Source organism: Leptinotarsa decemlineata, unplaced genomic scaffold, assembly GCF_025532065.1.
Source record: "Leptinotarsa decemlineata unplaced genomic scaffold, Ldec_3_MD MMD2_tig00026328_RagTag_RagTag, whole genome shotgun sequence".
Classification (NCBI taxonomy): Eukaryota; Metazoa; Arthropoda; class Insecta; order Coleoptera; family Chrysomelidae; genus Leptinotarsa; species Leptinotarsa decemlineata.
This window is the reverse complement of record NW_027412688.1, coordinates 11,033,910-11,055,127: the sequence shown is the minus strand read 5'-3', so window position 1 is coordinate 11,055,127 and position 21,218 is coordinate 11,033,910. Positions and strand designations below refer to the sequence as shown.

Below are 21,218 nucleotides of genomic sequence, written 5' to 3'. Positions count from 1 at the left end.
GTTGGGAAAAAACTCCAGTAATATTCATTACTACACCAAAGGATCAACACCGGTGTTAAAAATATTTTTAATACGATTTTTTTCGACCAATTAGCTATAAACAAAACATAATTATTCAATTTTTAAGGAAGTTTTATTGTGAACAATAGATATAGATACAATTAAATTCTGTTACAATTGTATTATATACATTGATTACATTATCATTATTATTTATGAACATTAATATGAAAAGTATAATTAGAACAACTACTGATATTTTTAACTTGCGATATTGAAAAGCCTTGAAATATATTTGAACTAGCTGAGTTGACAATTTCATGGGTATTAACATTTAATTCCTAAAGTGAAGAGGGCGATGCTGTAACGCTGGAGCTAGCTGTTGGGAAACAGATTGATCGATGTAACCCTCAGCTACTGTTGTAGACTTCCATCCTCCGTGCTATTTGCTCCTGATTCTGCTAGCAAAAAAGAAGAAGAAGAAGATTTTCTGAAACAGTGACCTGTATATTCATTTGATTCCGGGAGATTCAGAAACTCAGCAATGGTAGAAGGGATTTTTTTGGGCCTATAACTTTTTTTCCGCTTTAAGAATGCTAATACCTTGAAATATTTGCTTGTATTAACACCATTTTTAACGAGCGCACTCGACTTTATCATTGAAAGTTTGCTCCACAAAGTTGAGTTCAATATTTTTGATTGCTCTTCTAGATAAGTTAAGAAGACGGTTTCCCTGAAATTTTCTTCGACGTTTTTAAGTCTACACCAGCTAAGAAAATTAGAATATGCGATGTTGTACTGCTTAGCGGATTTTTTTGGAAACAATTCAATTGAAGCTCTTTTTGCAGCCTCTTCAATATCGTCAGGAACCAGCAAAAACTTTAAATGTGACGTTGAATGAAACGCGTGAGCTCTAAAGAATACTCTTTGTTGGTAACCAGGTGATAACCTGATACGGCCACTTCACAGCAAATGCGATAACACGAAAATAGCTAACTGACAAGAGATGTCAAAATGTGTTTTTGTAGAAATATTAAATTTATCTGTTTCATTATAAAAACAGAACAGTTGTACAAAAAACTTTGGATGATATTGGTGTTAAAAGTAAGTTTTATTTTGTTCAAGAAATTGCTCAACTCACTACGCTACGCTTTTTCACTCACAAAATGAAACCTTACTTTTAACACTCATATCATAAGTAGCTATTAATAATGGTGACTTTGTTTGTAAAATAGTTTTTAGGATCTGGATCGTTGTAAAATGCAGAGCATACAATTTTAGCTGTACATTCCAGCCTATGCGAGCTTACTTGTGTAACGTGAGTCGGGTATTAGGCTAATTGAATATCTGCCTCTTTCACCGGTTAGAAACTCGAGAACACGAGTCGAAGATGCCAACTATTTCCTGATTGGTAAATTGTAGACACAATTGAAGTGATCGCAATTACGGCAATATAGATGCCATAATCAATGAAATTCATAAAATTACTTTCGCGGAAGTGTGTCTACTCGGATTACTTCGAAGCCTAGACTAGAAAATTTAATTTAAATTCTTCATGGTCTGCCGTACGAGCAAATATCGCAATTTTCAGTGTATGACTTTCATGAAATGCTTCATAATTCAAAGCAAATATAACTTCTTTGATTGCGCTCAACAAATTTGTTCAACTACCTGCGCAATAAAGTTTGTGTGATTTAGGTGCGACGAGTTCGAAATCCATAATTTCATCATATTCGGGACACTTTTGAAAGTTTTGGTAGACAATGTATCTTCAATTGAAGTTCAATATGCCCATTCGAATAATATTCATTTGTTGGGTAGTATATCACAAGGTCACTCTGTGAAAAATGTTAGTAAATTTATATAATAATTATGTTACTAGCTTTTACCCGCGGCTCCGCTTGCATTTATGCCATTAAATAAGTGTCAGTACAATAGAAATGATATGATTAACATTTTCTAACAATCATCGAGCTTCACATGCTTCTCTGTATGTTTGACATTCCTGATCATTGACAATTTTTAAGATATGTAAAGTAACTAGATTTTGAGATTTTTTTGACAAACAATTTTTTATGTTACTTTAAAAATAGTTTTATTTAATAAAATGTTACTTCTGATACCTCCAAGAACATGTGTACAAAATTTCATGATGATCGGTTGGTTAGTTTTCGCGTGAAACAGTAACAAACAAACTTACATTCGCATTTATAATATTAGTTAGTAGGGAAGTAGGGATTGTATCATAGTACAATATATACTTATAAATGCGAAAGTCACTCACTTGGCGTTTCATTCATCTCTAGGAAGCTGATATATAGGTGCTTCTAAGGTCTTAGATGCGCACCAAGAAAGGACTTTTAAATATTCCATCTGGGTATCCTCCCCGTGGCGGTAAAAGGGGCGAATTTACATATGAAAATTACCTTTTCATCACCATTTCTCCGTACCGGTATATTTTAGGAAGCTGAAATTTTATATGTAGGTTCGTTTAATGTGGTTGATGTGCAATTTGAAAGGATTTTTGAATATTCCACCGAGGGCGTCAGCATTGCTACCGTGCGGGGCCGGGGCGGTTCTGATTCGGATAATTATAGTAAAATATTGAAAGACAAATTTCCGAAGGTTTCAGCAAATGAATGAGAACTTTTGAAGGAGTGTGCAATTTCAGGTGTTTCTTGTTGAGGAAACGCTAAAATTAGCAAGAAACCCGGTAATTTCTACTAATGTCCAGAATACTAAGTGAATGAAGATGGAGAAGTAGAAAGTCAAGACCTATCTTTTCCAAATATTATCCCCTCCTGAAAATATACCTCCTCAAATTTGAACAAAATTCATATGGCTGGGATTGAATCACATAAGCAAATGATTGTCATTACGTAGGTACTGTCATCGATAACATGAGAAGATTTAACTCACTCGTGACAAAAACTCTATATTATGTATGAATTGAGTGATTCGTCTTATAATTTTATCCAGATTTGATGCTGAACAGACAATAAGGCAAGTGTCTTTTTCCGTGGAGGATGACAGTGTTCCATGCACGTGAAATTATACCTCTTTCATATAATATATAGTGTGAATGATATCTCATTCAATTCCATAACGAATGTTTGAAGTAGTTTCGAAAAAAAATCGTGTAATTCAATGTTTATATAAAAGTAATTATTTCTAGAGGACCTCTTCCTCGAGTTTGTGTCTGAAACTTACTTTTTTGCATGATCTGCACATCTTTGTGAAGAGTTTATTCTTATATTTATTTTTTCCTTTGTTTGAAAGATTGTCACATATTTTGTGTATATAAAGACGGAAAAGTAGAAACTTAAAACCTTTCTTTCCAAAAATATTTTAGGCTTCTAAAAGACGAGATGGTAGCTTTCTCTCTTCTTCCTGATATATGAAACGTGTGACACAAAATAATTGAAATGAAGTTAACTGTATCACCTGTACGCGTTACAAAATTCTTTCACTAAAGAGTGAAAAGGAAAAAAAGGAAACAGATGTTTTGATTAGAAAGTATATTATACCATTTATTATTCTCCTTCCAGGTGTCTCTTTCCAGCTTCTTCAAAAATATCGTCTTCGTTGACACTAATTTCATTTTATGTAATTTTCAATTGAACATTCTGCTTCGTCTCCAACACCTTTATTTTGATTATTCCAGTTGGGAGACAAGTTACTAAGCTTGGCTCCCATTTTATTCATCATTGTTTCTTCAGTATCTCAATCTCGTGTCCAATATATTTTTATTGACTATTAAATTTATCCAGAACAGTATTATATTCATAAAGTAACTGTAATAGGAATCTGACTGACGTATCCATAACAAAGTAAATTTTTTTTAATTTTGATTCCATTTCTTAGTTATCAATTTCGACGTATTTCTGGAATGGTGGGTGTATTGTTGCTTTGGAGATGTGAGGAGCATAGAAATAGTTATTTATGTATCAAGGGAATTAGGAGGGCCTTAATTACCGATGGCAAAGTTTGCGTCCCGAGGGCCTCTGGCCCGAGGGACAGCAATTGCCTGAGGTTATTAAGGCTCATTAATTCCCGTGGTACATAGATAATTTTATTTCTGACCGATTTCAATAAAATTTTGTTCATTTTTGAAACGGAAAAATGTACCAATTCATTACCTTCCCGGTATATTTGAATCAGGTACCGTTGATTATAGTAGAGTTTTCTTGTTGCTAGGTTGTTGCTATGTTACTTGTTTATAAACAGAACTTTGTTATCAAGCTGTGTTTGCGGTGAAAACGTGTTTTCTACCCCAAATATAATGGAGGATATTTTGAAAAAAGCTGAACAAGCAAGAGAATCATTAATTCCATCGAAAAGTGAAGCCGTATACCAAAAATAATACAAAATATATCTGGACTGGCTGACACGGAAAAATGTTATGCCAAAAGATGTCAATGAAACTGTATTTCTGGCATATTTTCAAGAACTGGTAAGGAATTTTCTATGTTTTTCGGTAGATTTGGTAGTAATTGTGTTTATTCGTTTCAGTCAGAAACGTATAGTCCGAATTCTTTATGGACTAGATGGTCAATGCTAAAATCGATGGTGACTATACATGAGAAACGAGATATCACCAAGTTCAATGAACTACAGGCTTTTTTGAAACGGAAGAGTAAGAGTTATAAGCCGAAAAAGTCTGCTGTTTTATCTCCTAAAGATGTTATCAGATTCCTAAAGGACGCTCCTAATGATATTCATTTATTGCATAAGGTAATTTTTTTCTTATTTTCCTTTTTGTGTGTATTTATTTCCTTTTTTTTGTTTTAGGTTGTTTTGATTATGGGTTATTTTGGAGGATGCAGAAGTCAGGAACTTTTGAATATGAAGATATCGGATATAGAGGACCGGGATTCCGTTATGGTAGTGAACGTACCGGAAAGTAAAACTGGTGTATCGAAGAAATTGCCAAACTCATCTTCCTATACGGGACATTGCCTTCGTCGCACTTCTGCTACTGCTCTAGCCAATGCAGGAGCAACTATGACTAACTTAAAAAGACACGGAGGTTGGAAAAGTTCCACGGTGGCGGAGGGGTATTTGGAGGATAGCATCGAATTGAGAAATAAAACGGCGCATATGTTGTCTACTTTGTCATCAGAAGAGGCAGGTACCTCGACTGTAGAGAACAGAAGCTCCAGCCATACAAAAGAAGAAATTGTTTCCAGTGGCGGAAGTAATTTTCAGGGAACATTTCAAAATTGTACATTTATTATTTGTAATGACGTGAATAAATAAAATATGGTTCAGTTTTCATTTCTATTTATTTTTACTTGTGAAAGGTAGAGGGAATTATAAAATCTATAATGTCCCAAGGGAGTTATGACCCTCTTTATTGATAGCGTAACTATGACGATATAAGCTTATAATATCCCGGTCAGAAATAAATAACATTAATCTATTTTTGTTTACAAAACCTTTTGGAACGATTTAATTAGGAACTTCCATCACATACCATTATTTCAGGTTTCCCTTATTTCATCATGAATACTTCCAAGAGATGAAGAATCTACTTATTGCAATGATTGGAAGTATCGACAATTTTGATTAAAGAATCTGGCAATTTTACTAATATTGTACCAGTGACAGCTATCTGTTATGAATAATGTTACCAATCTCAGGTTTACGCTATCCAAGCAGTTCAGCTTTTTTTCAACCACAGAGAAAACTAATGCCTGGGTAATTCCGAGCTAAAAATATTTCCAGGTCTTCCTTTGAATCTAATATTCGAACATCTAAAGTGAGAGCCAACACAAGTTTGCTTTTTTGAACAGAGCTATTAAGTTCAATAGGTAGTTGATGTAAAGTACAATTTGGAATCTTGGGGAGCATAAGAATTTGCTGGTGGTAAAAGTAGGCGACAGAAAACTACCCATGGCTATTTGTAAGGAAGGTCTTCGGAAAAGCTAGAAAACCATAAAGAAAGACATTTGACAATACATTACCTCAAAGTTTATTTAGTAAACAAGGCATTTTGCGGTATTTGATCATGGAAAATATGATCAAGTACCTCAAAAACTCACTGAATTGAACTAACTCGCTTAGTACTATTTTGGCCATTTACCATCATAAAACAATGATAGTAAGTCTTTACTATCATTGTCCATCCTATGGGGCGAGCTTCTAGAATTAGAATGTTTTCCAACTTCATACCTCAATGAAAGAGCCAATGATCTAGTCGTTTACATGGTTAGTAAATCAGTCTGAATCAATTTGCCCTGCCGATCTGAGATTGAGAGATATAATTGAAATTCTGTATCGTTTGAAAGTGTGAAATCACACTTTCACACTTCTTCGCATCACTATTTTTCTTTTTCTCATCTTAATGAAAATTGGTTACAAGAAAATGAATGGCTTCAATGCAACGGAGATCTTTGGTTACATAACGTTTAACCAATATAATAAACTTGAGTAAAGGATACATTGGCCTATACTCACTGAATACTACTCAAATCTGGAGACGAAGCTGTGATATATATAGAATAGTTTCCAGTTTTCTGTGGAAGAGTGCGTAGTGATCAGGTAGAAGGGCCAAATCATTTACTTATTTGAATACTATTTTTATGTACAGATGTATTTTATATTATACTAGAAGATCAGAGCTTGTAAGTGAGACCTTTGATAAAATTCACTCAAAAAGTATGCACCTACACAACTACTAATTTCAATTACAAAAAACAAAAAATCCACCTCAACCTTCATAGCGATTCACAATGTAAAACAAAACCAACGCATTCTCAACCTTTCTTCATCACGCGTGACGCATAATTTGTGAGGCAGTTTGAATTTATTTTGACGTGATTGTATAGCGAAACACGTGTTGTGTTTTAAAATAATGTTTAGTAAAAATTTATCAATGAAGTGTTTCTTGAATGTATAATTTATCAATATTGTGACCCATGGTAAGTTATGGGTCGCCGAAATTGAGTCAATGCAACTGTCGAAAATGGGTCAATAATTCCGAAAAACGGTTTAAACTTTCATCTGAGGATTTTTGAGAGAACTGATTTTGAATTTAAGGTTAGATTATCGATATGGTGACCTATAGTGTGTTTTATGAGAAACCAAATATAAGCTGATCGCACTATTTTACACGTGAAGTCATAACTGTTGTTGAAGTTCAAATCCGGTTCATTTTTGAGCTTCAAACTCAATAAAATTTTTGTTCAACTCATCAAAAACGAGTTTTAGAAGATTTGATAGGTCTTAAAAAACTCATATTGTGTTTGTGGTGTTTTGGCTATGAAATTCCCACAGCCTCATAGCTTTACACGGTTCTGAACTTGCGCGTGCTGCAAATTCCCAATAAATTTCTGTAACGGATTGTTTAAATAAACTGTTTTTACGCATACCCAATTTCTCAACTGGCTGAGAAGCGGTTTTATCTAAGCCTCTTCCATGGTATCTTCATTGCGAATCTCCTATAACAGTGTTCAACTCTTCCAAAAGTGTATAATTAAACCGCAACATACGTACCTTTCGAAATCCTTCACCTGCCTTGCATGTCGGCCGTTCATTTGGGCTATGAATCGTGTGAATGTTTTGCTGGAGAAATAGTGAAATGAGGATTTGTAATTCGCACTCTGTCATTACTCGGGATAAACTGCAGCTTTGCAGATGGCCGAACATACCGAAATTATATGAAATATCAAATATGGGCGAATTATGCAAATTCAAAAAACCGGTCATTTTCGTGTATGTACGGAGGATCCAGGGATAAAGCATTAAGTGTTCTTGTACGTAATGATAGTCTCCTCTTTTTAATGAATATTTTTTGTATAACAAGATTATATGAAAAGTCGTGTGAACATCATATATAAATGACTTCAATATTCGTCCTGAAAATCAGAATTATCGAGTTCTATATTGTATAAGAAATTTGTGTGTACTAGGTATGTTTTAAAAAGATTCAAAGTAAAAAGGATTCGATAGGAAGAAATTGCGGTATTGAAGAGTTTGTTATTTCAAAATACTATCTCTTGAGTCAACACAATAAAAATAGCACACTGGATTGAGAGTAAAATGCTCATAATTATTACTCATTTCAATACTTTCAGCTACTTGTATCAGTATTTATCAACATATGCTAAAAAATCTAAGATGGAACAAGCAAATTGAGAATGTCGTGAAAAAAAAATTAGTAATATATTGGACGATATGTATCCCAAATTATATAAAAGGTATCAAACATTATTAAAGCCGATAAAAAAATCATAAATTTGAAAGTTTTCTCGTATTTTATGAGTAGTTCAGTATTTTTTAGAGAGTTAAGCAAATAGTTCATACTTCGATCACACTTCGAAGGATGAATCAGTCAATGTTTTAAAAAATTGAAATTTTTATATTTTAGTTATTTTGGGTATTAAGTTGTCAATCACTCATTGGATATATCACAACATAGAGAATAAATATGAAAATGAATTTGACATATATACTGTATAGTATGTGAGTGCAAAATCAGGTTGTTACATACAGACTATGTAATAATGAAATTAATTAAAATTGAAATTTCAAATTGTTTTTATTCAGGTTCAAGTTATTTTTATTATTTCTTGAACATGCACAGAATATACAGTGCATTTCTTAAAACCCCCCTTTATTTTTTGAACGGTCAACTCAAAAAATTGAAATTTGAGATAATGAAATTAATGCCTGAATACTTTATTATGAAGTGAAATTGACAGATGAAACTTTCCAGATGGCGACTGGTCGCCATCTGGAAAAAAAGAATATAAGGTCAATATCTTCAACTACTATAACATGGCGGAACATTTAATAATTTCCTGAAGACAAACACACTAATATCGATGTTTCTAGAAATATTCCTTTTTATCTGCCATTTGGCAATTTCAAAACCCGATAAGGTTTGTTAAGTTATTTTTTGTTTATAAAAACGACAAAAAATGTCAGTACGACAATGAACATCATTGTTCAGTTAGAATAATCTCATTTAGTTTTTCGTTTTACTAGTAGAAAGGTACCAATCAACAATCTCTAAAATGGTCAATTCTCGTCCATTGGAAGAAAAAATTGAAGCGATTTTTATTTACGGTGCGAAGCGAAACTTTCACGAAACCGAAAGAATTTCCAATGAACACTATGGAGCACCTCCATATTACTCCAGACAAGTAAGGTTTGTCGAGGTCCTACAGATTGGCCAGCCCGCTCGCCAGATTTGACACTTTTTGACTTTTTTATGGGGCTATTTGAAGCAAAAGTTGTACGAAACTGAACCTGCTTCAATATTGGATATACGGCAGAGAATAATAAATATTTGTAGAGATATTGACGGTAATGTGTTCGAAAATGTTAGGCGTGAAATATCGGATAGACTATTCATATGTCAAGAAGTTCAAGGCAATCAGTTCGAGCATCTTCTGGACTGACTTCAAGCTTATTACCTCATAATATGTAGGTAAATGTCAATGTATTCATCAGGCAATTATTAAAAGTTCCGCCATTTTGTAGTAGTTGAAGAGATTGACATTATATTCTAGGGTTGTGAAGCATTTGTCAGGAGCTTCAAAAAGATGTGTCACAAGACCCCCATTTTCATTTAATTTTTTTTCCAGATGGCACCCCGTCGCCATCTTGAAAGTTTCATCTGTCAATTTCACTTCAAAATAAAGTATTGATGATTAATTCCGATATCCCAAATTTCAATTTTTTGAGTTGACCCGTTCAAAAAAATAAAAGTGGGTGACATTAAAGAAATGCACTGTATAACAAGTCACGAAACACAGATTTACAAAGCATTACAAATTTTTCCAGAAAATTGAAATAAATTGTACAATATTTTTCAATTTACTACCTAATTTAACATTACAAATTTTTCCAGGAAATTGAAATAAATTGTACAATATTTTTCAATTTACTACCTAACATTATTTTTGTCTTTCATAACTATTGGCAATTTATTGAAAAACTGGTCGTGGAGAGGTGACATTTTATATTCAACATGATCAAAGTTTTATAACCGAACTGATTTCAAATATGTTTACTTTGTGTGAGAGATTTTATGGTTTCATTTTCCACTCCATGTAAGTTTGGCGAAACAACAATGATAGTGGCATAGATGGCATACAGAATACTCAATAGTGTTCTATTTTCGAGTCCAGTATAATAGAAATAATAATGGGCCAAGAACCACTACTTGTGATTTTCCCAGACTCACATCGAATGGATCATAAAGTTTTTATCAACTACTATCATTTTTCCATTGATTGCACATGACTTGAACAAATCATTACATGAAACCCTTTCCAAGTCATTATCATGAATGCATTCTCTAAAATATAGAAAAGGCATAAAACACGAAGTTAGTATAAACTGATTTCTCCAAAAAATATTTAATGGACAATATAAGCATAATACTAACCAATGAAACAGTTGAACAATAAAGACCTTTCTACCAAAGCATTTGGTATTCATTCAGAAAAGTATAAAATGGTTCGGAAAAGGAGGTGTTGAAGCTATAGGAAATTCCTGTTATCTCTGAACTGTATGTAACATAATGTAACAATCTCACAATAAAAGATGCTTCATATAAAAAGTCAGATCGAACGAAATCATTTTTATTTTTTGAGTCACCGTACAAAATGAAATTGATGCCTGCAAAATCGGAACACAGTTCGAAAATAGAACAGAATATTGGAATTAATATGATCCTACTCAACTCTAAAATATATTTCAATCATGGCAGTTCACTGTTTGCATGAGAAACTTGAAATTACTTTTCAATATATCAGAAAACGAAAAAATAATAAATTGAATACACTGGAAAATGTTTTCAATTTCTGACATTTATTGGTTTGAATACCTTCATGGAATACGCACTAATGTCTAATAAAAATCTATAGTAATAATATGCCATTGAAGTGTCATTAAAAACGTATGAATTTTTCAAATAAAACATTTTTGAACTCGAGAAAGAATTTGAAACGATTCTTTAATTCTCTTCTTGAAAAAAATTGGGATTTTATATTATATTACCCTCAATCCTTCCATCACAATCTGCATAAATAAAAGTTCTTTTGTGACTGACTGGCTGATTATCAGATGTTTTATTTTTCTGACAAATAGCAGTTACATGTGTTTTTTTATATCATTCAACCATGGAACATTAGTAGAAGCAACAATATTCATTAGTATGAAAAGATATACTATCAAACTTTTCTTTATTTTTTTCTTTTCTTTATTTTCAATTATTACTGCACACATATTATAGAATTAATTAAGTAAAGCTAATTCATCTATTTACATTCCTGGCAATTATACCTGTATGCTTAATGTGTATTTTTTTATTTCAGATTATCGACAAAACCATGTGAATTTTACGATTGCCATCAAATCTCTTAATCGGTAAGTAGACATCAAATTATTGCGCTCATAATAATTCCAGTCAACATCACTATAATTCAACTGAGATTAGAAAATAAAAATAATAGAAATGCGTGATTAGCCATTGAAAAGTATAATTTCAAAGAAACGGAAGTTTTCTCCTGTACCAGATGGTTGATCAATTACTTAAACTATAAATAATTATTGAGCCACAAATATATAATTGTTGTTTTATTGGAAATAAAAAAGAGAATGGAATCGTCTTTACTAGTGGCTGTTTTGATACTTTTTCCCTTTCACAAAAAATGAATTGAAAGAGAAACTTTTCAAGAAAAAAGACTGCAAATATTGAAAAATTGTTTATAACTAATTTAATATATCAAATTATTATAGTACTATGCTGAAATTTCGTAATAGTAGGCAATAAACTCTCAGAAATTAAAACGAATACATTGTTGTCAGGTTGTGATTCTGTATATTTTATGAATTTCATTAGTTCGGACTTCCATTGTCTGATATATAAAATGATTTGAAATCCCTGAAAGAACTAAGAAAGAAGAATAAAAAATGAATGTCTGAGAAAACTAAAAAAGTTACAATATTGAAATTAACCTGACGTTTTATACTACCAAAAAGACACTTAGCCAGTAATTTATTTGGTTTTGCTCCATGGTTGTAAGGGGTAGAAAACGCAACCCCTAAAATTTTTTCCAATGTAACTTTTTGTCTTTTTATTTGTTTACCATTTGAAAATTTATTTCCGATAGCCTGTTTCATTCTAAACAAAAAATGTCTCTTGGGTTTTTTGCCCAAAATAAACCAGTAGAGCAAAAAATTATTTTACGAACAACTACAGAGATACATCGTCATAAATGCGAACTGGATTTATTGTTATTTTATAGTTAGTACCTGCATTAAACGATTAAAGGGTAATAAACAAAACTAATTTATCAATAACAAAACACACAACATGTAGAAATCATAGTAAATGTTCAATATGTCTACCTTCAGACATTACGCATGCGTCTAGACGTCGGCGCATTAAGCCACGTATTCGATCGAATATTCCTGGAGTCTCTCTGATTACCCTGTACGCATCGATGATGTGGAACATCGCGAACAGGAGTATGATAAACCAAATGCTGTAAATGGCCCCAAATAGAGAAATCGAGAAGATTGAAATCCGGGGATCGGGCGGGTCAGTTCTGTGGTCCTCCTCGACCTATCCACTGATTTGTATATGTTTCAGTTAAATGCTGACGTTCTACTTGACTAAAATGGGCGGGAGCCCCATCATGCATAAAAAACATATCCTTTCTGACGCCCAAAGGAACTTCCTCCAGCAGTACTGGATGCACTTCTCTTAAAAATTGAACGTATGCCTCACCATTTAATCGAGGAGGTAGAAAATGAGGCCCAATGAAATCATCCCCAATAACTCCGAGCCACACGTTAAGAGAAAACTGTTCTTGATGGTTAGTTTCGACAATAGCGTGAGGGTTTTCATAAACCCATATGTGGTAATTATGAAAATTAATAATCTTGTCCCGAGAAAAACTACATTCATCTGTGAATTATATCGTCTTCAGAAAGTCACAATTTCTTCTTATCATTTCCAGCATCCAATTGCAAAATGCAAAACGGTTCGGAAAGTCTCGCGGTAACTGTGCCTGTACTCGTTGCATGTGGTAAGGGTATAAGAGTTGTTCCTTTAAAATTCGAAATACCGTCATATGATCAACATTTAACTGGAAAGCAATCTCTCTAGTACTGGTAGTAGGTTGTTCTTCAATCAAATTAAGTACTGCTTCCTCAAGCTGTGGTGTTCGTACTTCTCGATGGCGGCCACAATCCTGCGTTCTTTTGTCGAATGAACCATATTCTCGTAATCGTTGATGAAGTCGAACAAATATTCTAGGTGAAGGATGCTGCCGTTGAGGATACATTTCAGCATATCTTCTGAAAGCTTTTAACCCATTCCCCTGCGACAGACCGTAAACGTAATGCATATCAGCCATTTCCTCATTTGTGTATGTCATTTTAATAACAAGTGAATTATTAAAGTAACAAATAAGAACAGAACAACAACACACAATTAGTATTAATTCAATTTCAAAAATTCACAAACTGACAGCGTCATACGAATTTAATTGTCACTATCGCTAATAGCGACCTACTAGATAGATTAGTTTCGTATTTTCGCATTTATGACGATGTATCTCTGTAGTTGTTCGTAAAATAATGTTTTACTGCGGACTGGTTTATTATGGGCAAAAAACCCAAGATACATTTTTTGTTTAGAATGAAACAGGCTATCGGAAATACATTTTTAAATGGTAAACAAATAATGGGACAAAAAGTTACATTGGAAATAAATTTTAGGGGTTGCGTTTTCCACCCCTTACAACCATGGGTTAAACCAAATACATTTCTGGGAAAATGTCTTTTTGGTAGTTCAAAACGTCAGGTTAATTTCAATATTGTAACTTTTTTAGTGCTTGTGAAAAAAATTGTTATACAAATTTTATGTACCCCCTTTAAGGGGCTGTATCTTAACAAGGGATACTCCAATGAAATTTCTTCATATGAAAGATCCTATCTTTTTTTCGATGAGGAATCACCTCCTTAAATGTTTTACTCTTATTTAGTTACACCCTGTATAATATCAGACAATGGAAGTCCGAACTAATGAAATTAATCATGAAACATTGTCAATCAGAAGGTGATTGACTATATATATTTTTTCTCATTTGTCATTACTGAGAATTTAATGCCTACTATTATGGAATCACGTTATACTATCCAACGCAAAATTTGTAGTTCATATACTTGTGAGTTTAATTTGACTTATGACTTCAAAACTTCCCATTACAACTGACTCAAGATAATCAACAGTAGAGAGACAAATCATCGTGAAGGAGGAAGTTATTATTTCTCTCCGTAAACTTGGACAAACTTACCCATGGAAATCTTTCACATTTTCCAGAGATTGAATAAGTAACAGATAAGTATGTTCAAAACACCATATAGGTCATAGCACTTACGATCAATTATAATTTTCTTGAATTCATTTCTAGTCATTAATTTTACATGAAAGTTCTCATTCATCTATTCACTTACTCTTTCTTCACTAGTACCTTCGCTTATGATTTTTATATTTACTTCATATTCAGTAGAAAAATTGTTTTTATAAAATTTTATTTTATTATTCAATATAGTTGCCTTCGAGCGCGATACAACTATTATAAGGGTCATACAAATTTTCGGCACCCTTTTTATAATACCATTATAGTACCATTTTTGGTCTTAACTTAGGCCTCAGTAGTTTCGACGATTACCTTTTAGATTAGATTTGATTGTCGAAGAGCTGGCCCACGGCCTGATTCACTGCGACCTTTTCAGACTATTGGTTGTTGGTTGTTAGAGTTGGTTGTTAGAGTTCATTGTCTAGCTTGCTCTCTTTGATGAGACTCCATAGCCTTGACACTGACCCCTCCATATAGCTGGTAGCCGCTGGTTCATTTTTCCCGCATCCTGCGTGCCTCAGCCTTGCTATCGCTTTGCATTCACAGAGCATATGCAGTGCGGTTTCTTCCTCTTCTTGGCAGAACCTGCATTGGGTTTCTTCTGTCAGACCTATGTTGCTCATATATTTGTGAGTCGGCTATGCCCCGTTAGTAGACCCACCAATACCCTTTCAACCTAACAGGTGTGGTTTGGCAGGTCTTCCGTGACTCTGGATGATGGTTTCTTCATGAACTCTTTCGCCTGCCTCATTCCTGGAAGCTTATTCCACCAATCTATCGATTGAGCTTACATCCACAAATTTATGGAAGTCCTTATAAATGCTTTCGTTACCCCGCAGAAGGATTCTGGGCCGATCTTAGCCTTGGATGCGCCTTTACGAGCTAGAACATCGGCCTCCTCATTGCCCTTGTGACCCTCATGTCCGAGTACCCAAGCTAGAGTGACCCTATTATGGGTACTTATCTCCTTGAATGAGCTGAGACAGCTTCCCACCAGTCTTGAGAAGACTTGAAATGAGCTGAGCGCTTTAATTGCCGCCTGGCTGTCGGAGAAAATGGCAATGGTTTATTTGTGACATTCTGCCTGTTTATTTCTCCTAAACAGTGTTCGATGGCCGCTACTTCTGCTTGGAACACATTATGTTGCATTATGTCCGAGGTTGAGTGCGATTCTCGTCTTTGCTCTGCCGTCTGCTTTGCGCAGAGGCGATATCGTAACCGATGAGATTTCTCAGGGGTGCGATTATTGCTAGTTGGAATTGATTACCTTTTCATTAGCACTGAATTTCTTTTCAGCGAGCATTTTCTTGAGGTCTCAGAACATGAAACAGCACTTTCTTTGTATTCAAATGGGCCCGTTTTTTACGATTTCATCGTTTTTTCCTTTTCAAGATAGTCGGTGAATAGATAAATAGATAGACTTTATTGGCTATTTCACACAGTGGTTTGAAGCACGTCACATAGTACAAAAAATATTGAGAGACAGTATGTAAAAATGTAAAAAAAATCAGGTCATTCACAAAAACTTTTTTTTCAATTAGATTAAAAAGAATAATTCGAAAATTCTTCTACACTATAAAAACAATTTTTTAGGAGTAGACATTTCACATTAGTCTAAAATGTCTATCATTCAGGAAACGCACTTCTAAGCTCAACTTGTTATAAAGTTTCGAATTGAGGGAATTTGACTTCGACTTATTTAGCCTGAAACGTTTGAGTGCTAGTTGGTTTGCTGATCTCGTGTCGTATTTGTGAAGATCTGACGAAACAGTATAGTTTCCTTTGTTTGAGTGTATTCCACAAAGGTTTTGATATATGTAAATGCATGGTAGTGTCATCATTTTCATGTCAGTAAAGAGGGGACAACAGTGCTCTCTCAGACCGACTCCAGCCACAAGACGAATAGCTTTCTTCTGTGATATGAAGATGTTTAGCGCATTGTTGGAATTTCCCCATAGAATGGTTCCATAGCTAATACGCGAGTGAAACAACGCGAAATATATTTGCCAGAGCGATTCGGGACCTACAGCATATCTCAATCTTCTTAAGATAAATATTGTACTGGAAAGCTCGCTGTTCAGTTTTTGAGTATGATAGTGCCAACTGAGAGTGTCATCGATTGTAATTCCAAGAAGTTTACAGTGTTCTCCTGATGTGTATTTATTGTTACTGAATATTATCAGTTGTTGCGTTTTTTCACTATTTAGTTGTAGGGAGTTTGCAGAAAACCAATTTCTAGCAAGGTCAATCGAATTGTCAGCAAGAATTTTGAAGCTATAAAAATCTGACGAACTATTGATAAGTGACGTAAATGATGTAAATGATAAAATGCAAAGGACCAAGGACCGATCCCTGAGGAACTCCATGTTTCACTGCCCTGAGCTCGGATGTGGCATTTTTCATTTTGACCAGTTGTTGTTTATTTGTTAAATACAATAACATCAGTTTGAGTGGTGTTCCTCTAACCCCATAATAAGATAACTTTTCTAACAGTAGGTCGTGTGCGACACAGTCGAACGCCTTGGACAAATCGCATATAGAAAGAATGGAGTGTTGCTTTTTTTCAAGGCCATCGACAATGTCTTCCACGACCTTCACTAGTGCCCTTATTGTAGATTTGAGTGTTGGCGAGGAAGTTATTATTTTCAAAATAATGTGGGAGAAAGCTGTCCATAGTTTCAAGGTTATTTTTTTTCGGTAAAGGCAAAAACTCTTGAGATTTTGAATGAATCCGGGAAAATGCTGTCTAAAAAACACTTATTTATTAGCGCAACCAATGGTTCAAGCAAAATGTCCGATGTTTCTTTGATAAGTAATGCATTTATTTCGAAAGCATCTTCTGAACTGTTTTTTTTAGTTTACGTATAGCTCACGAGACCTCATCTAGAGTGGTTGGGGCTAAGAAGAAACTTGATTTTGGAGATTGTAAATTTCACAAAAGATCAGAAGTAGTAAGAGAGGAACTTGGTATTGTTTTCATAATATTGTCAGCAATTTTACTGAAAAATATATTGAACTCGTCTGGAATAAAAGATGAGTTGTCAATGTTTTAGATTTTTTGTTGAATTCCAAATTAACAATGCGCCAGCTATCTTTCGATATATTTTCAGTAGAAAATAAAAAAAAAATAAAATAAAAAAATATGATACCATTCGCATCCCAAAATACTGATACCACAACCTTGGCAGCCGACAGTTGCGTCTTTGGAAGCTTTGAATTCCGTTCACCACGTGCAGTCCACTCAGATGAAGATTGTTTTGATTCTGGTGTGAATCATAAATCAGCATAAATCAGTTTTATTATGGTAGAACAGCTTCAAACACTGCTCAGATTCATCAATTCAATGTTGTTTTCGGACGATTGTGAGTTCGCCTGGCACCCACTTCAAACAGAGCATTCGCATACCAAATTTTCATGCACAATGAACCATTACGTCCAACAAGTTCCTTTGACATGTTTGGAGCCTTAGCTAACTTGATCAACTCCACTTTGCGATCATTCAAAATTATTTTGTGGACTTTTTTGATGTTTTCGTCGGTAGCAGGTTCTTGGGGCTATCCACTGGGAGCATCGTCCTCGGTGCTCATTTCACCTCGTTTAAACTTAGCAAACTACTTCTCAACGGTTGATTTTCCTGGTGTAAAGACCGAATAATGTTTATCCAGCCAAGCCTTCATCTCAACAGTATTTTTTTCGTCAAAAAGTGATGCTTTATAATAACACGAAATTCCTTTTCACCCATTTTCTTCAAATCAACAAAAGTTGCTTTACTCAAAATGTTCTATCACACAAACTAGTAGTCCAACAGCTGTGAAATTTGTACGAACTTTTCTGCCCATCGTAGATAGAGATCAATTTTTATTGTTCAATGTTCGATTCATCTATATATTCAATTACTATAATTCAATTAATTAATTCATATAAATTATTTCACCTTCCATTACTTGAAGCTTTGATACGCTCCTGTGTTCATTCAAATGAAGATAATAACTGCGTATTCCTGTTGCACAATAATTATCATTAGCTAAATATCTCGCATTTACTCATTCAATTGAATCAATACCGTTACATTTACTCGCTTAGCAGATTATAACAGCCAAGAAGAATTAAAAGAAATACTTATCGATATTGAGGATGAGTTGGCTTCTATTTCAGTTGAGGTTTTATATTATTTTCAAAGTTACAAGCAGCGCACTCATGTGCGCTCTGGTGCAATTTATTTCACTCTTCTTGATATAACTCTTATGTTTTTTGAACACCTTAGCAGCCCTGAAAGGGATGATAATGCAATTTTGAAAAATTCATTATACAGACCTATAACCGTGAGCAGACTGAATTCTTGTCAATTCTGTGGAAGGACAACATCAAAAATGAGACAAAAATATCTGCTTTGCATTTAGTTAAAGAGCTAAGCTCTTGGGTGATGTCTTTTGAATAGGTACTAATTCCTACACAGCATGGGTGGTGATGAAAAGGTAACCAGCTGAAGCGTTCTTCTCTGAAATTAGCTATTGCAAGATACCACTATCGAAATGGGTGGAAAAACACGGCGGCCCTGGAGATCTATGATGTGTAATTAGTTAGTCAACTTGAGTCAACCAGACGAGAACGTTATTGTTCATTTTTTTATTGTTGAATTATGGAGTCAGAAAGGGGTGCTAGTAAGAGAAATTTACGCTATTAAAGTGTGTGCGGAGAGATTGAAAGAATCTAACCTCCTACACAAGTTGATAAAAATACCGAGCAACGTCTAAATTGGTAGCAAATTGCCAAAAACGACTCTCCTCGATAGGAAGACTTGATAGATTGTCTCTGGTCTAGATTCCTGGCCATACTGGCCTGGAAGGCAATGAGGCTGCTGACTTCGTTGCAAAGGAGGGTGCTGCAAGCAGCTTCATCGGACCAGAACCTGTCATTGGCATTGCTTTAGGCTTTGCCAAAGAAATATTGAACATCTGGATGGCAAGAAGATTTATGGACTTCTGGCAGAATCTTCTAGGATTGGCTCACTCCAAGGCGTTTATTCACCCTTCAAAGTTTGATACCAAACATTTGAATCATTATATGAAGAGACTCGAACTGTCGGAAGACAGTGCGTGTCGCCTGTGTTTGGAAAATGATGAGCGGAGTACATACTTTGTGCCTGCCCCGCTGGTGACCAAATCAAGGTTATAGAATTCAGCAGAGCCATTCTCTTACCATCTGACCTAAAAGACCACTCACCATACAAATTATTCGGCTTCGTTAAAAAGCTGGGTTTATTTTGTCGATTGTGAATAGGTGTGAGCCTCAATAAAACCTTGCGAATTGTTGTGGAGGGTCGAATAGACCCACTCACTTTGGACCTAACCTAGTCAACTCGAGTTAATCAGACGAGAACGTTATTGTTCATTTTTTATTGTTAAATCATGGAGTCAGAAAGGAGTGTTGTTGAAGTTTTTAGTGTATGTGTGGAGCGCTGTATTTTGTTGAGCAAATATATGCATTACGAATATTACATCTGCTTTCATTAAACTATAAAGCATTCGTTGTCTACGAATAAATGGCGGAATTGCACTTTTTTCCTCACAGGCTCGTTATGTTCTCCCTCAGGCAAAGAAATCAATATTGAGAAAAATGTTATGAGTAGGTTAGGAAACGCAAATTTGGAGAATGTTCATAGAACAACGATTGGTGTACATATAAAAACACTAACATACCGTAGATTTTAATTTTAGTAGTCTCCTGATGATGCTGACTTGGTTAGCGAAACGCGCGTCGAGAGACTGTATTTTCATTCTGATGTAGGAGGATATCTATCGAGATTTTTGTTGTTTTATTTTGAATATTGGGAACAGATATCAAATACATAAATCTCTTTTCAAAACTCACTAAAACAGAACACAAAACCATTTTGATTTAGAAAACCGAACGTTAAATGATTTTTCAATACTGACGAATACTGAATTACAATCAACACGCTTCGATGTATACATAACTTTACCATACTTCAGTCGTCACCTTATGTCTATGTCAAAATTTTCACTTCTTGTTGTTGACATACCCAGCTGTAAATTTGTATAAATTTTGTATTTTGGCATCATAAAAGTATTCTCAAAATTCACATATGATTCGACGGCCGCAACTTCAAAAATTGGGGGTCTATTGCACGTTTTTTGCCAATATCTCGTTTCCAATGGGTTTTATGCTAATTGTATTCAAACATTTTTTCATACGTTGAATCGTTTTTGAGATAGAGGGCAGCGCGAGCGCACATTAAATATTATTTGAAATCAACTGGTTGTCCCGATCGAAATCAGCTCATTCAAGGTTTATAAATCATTACTTAATAAATAATTATAAATAATTTTAATTTTTTATCAATAAATACATTATATTTAAATATTATTTCCATTGATGAACCGATCTATGAATTCAATAATGCAATTTATTCCTGTATTTCAAAAAGTCATTAAGGGATATACTTTAATTACATTTTAATTGTATTCTCTTTTACGGTAATTGCATTTTAAGTAGAAAATAATTTAGTAAATCTTGTTTAAAATTTCTAAACTCTGAAATTCATTTATAACTTTAAAATTTATATCTGGCAGCCTCTTCTCTTGAACAAGACATTTTCTTTAAAAAATTTGTGTGTAAAAAAGTTGGCAAAGCAAATGTGAAAACGGAAATATACTCCTCTAAGAGTTTCGACAAATATTCAATTTCTAAAAAACACATTTTGTTCCTTCACGCTTTAAGCGGCTGTGATACGACTTCTGCGCTCTTTATAAAAAAGGAAAAAATGTTTTTAAGAACATTCGAGAAACTATTTAATTTGGATGAACTTGC

The 21,218-nt window shown here is 34.1% G+C and overlaps 2 protein-coding genes and 1 non-coding gene across 3 annotated transcripts in view; all 3 read left to right on the top strand.

Moving 5' to 3' along the window:
* LOC111505687 (uncharacterized) overlaps positions 1 to 21,218 on the top strand; it is a 203,652-nt gene that overhangs the window by 73,576 nt on the left and 108,858 nt on the right. The window contains exon 2 of the mRNA XM_074182413.1: positions 11,331 to 11,382. The gene's annotated coding sequence lies outside the window, so the exon portion shown is untranslated. The remainder of the gene's footprint in view (positions 1 to 11,330; positions 11,383 to 21,218) is intronic.
* Positions 3,933 to 11,351, top strand: LOC141485583 (uncharacterized). The gene is made up of 4 exons (XM_074182489.1): positions 3,933 to 4,453; positions 4,513 to 4,734; positions 4,792 to 4,992; positions 11,331 to 11,351. Exons 1-4 carry the CDS (start codon positions 4,403 to 4,405, stop codon positions 11,349 to 11,351), a joined length of 495 nt encoding a protein of 164 aa, XP_074038590.1. The 5' UTR covers positions 3,933 to 4,402.
* Positions 15,580 to 15,715, top strand: LOC111513587 (U4 spliceosomal RNA). Its single transcript, XR_002723235.2, has one exon. It is a non-coding gene; the product is annotated as a U4 spliceosomal RNA (small nuclear RNA).

Coding starts and splice junctions, on each gene's coding strand:
- LOC141485583 (XM_074182489.1), top strand. CDS start 4,403: ATGCCAAAAGATGTCAATGAAACTGTATTTCTGGCATATTTTCAAGAA. Junction 4,735..4,791: donor ATATTCATTTATTGCATAAG/GTAATTTTTTTC, acceptor TTTTTGTTTTAG/GTTGTTTTGATTATGGGTTA. Junction 4,993..11,330: donor CTGCTACTGCTCTAGCCAAT/GCAGGAGCAACT, acceptor TTTTTATTTCAG/ATTATCGACAAAACCATGTG.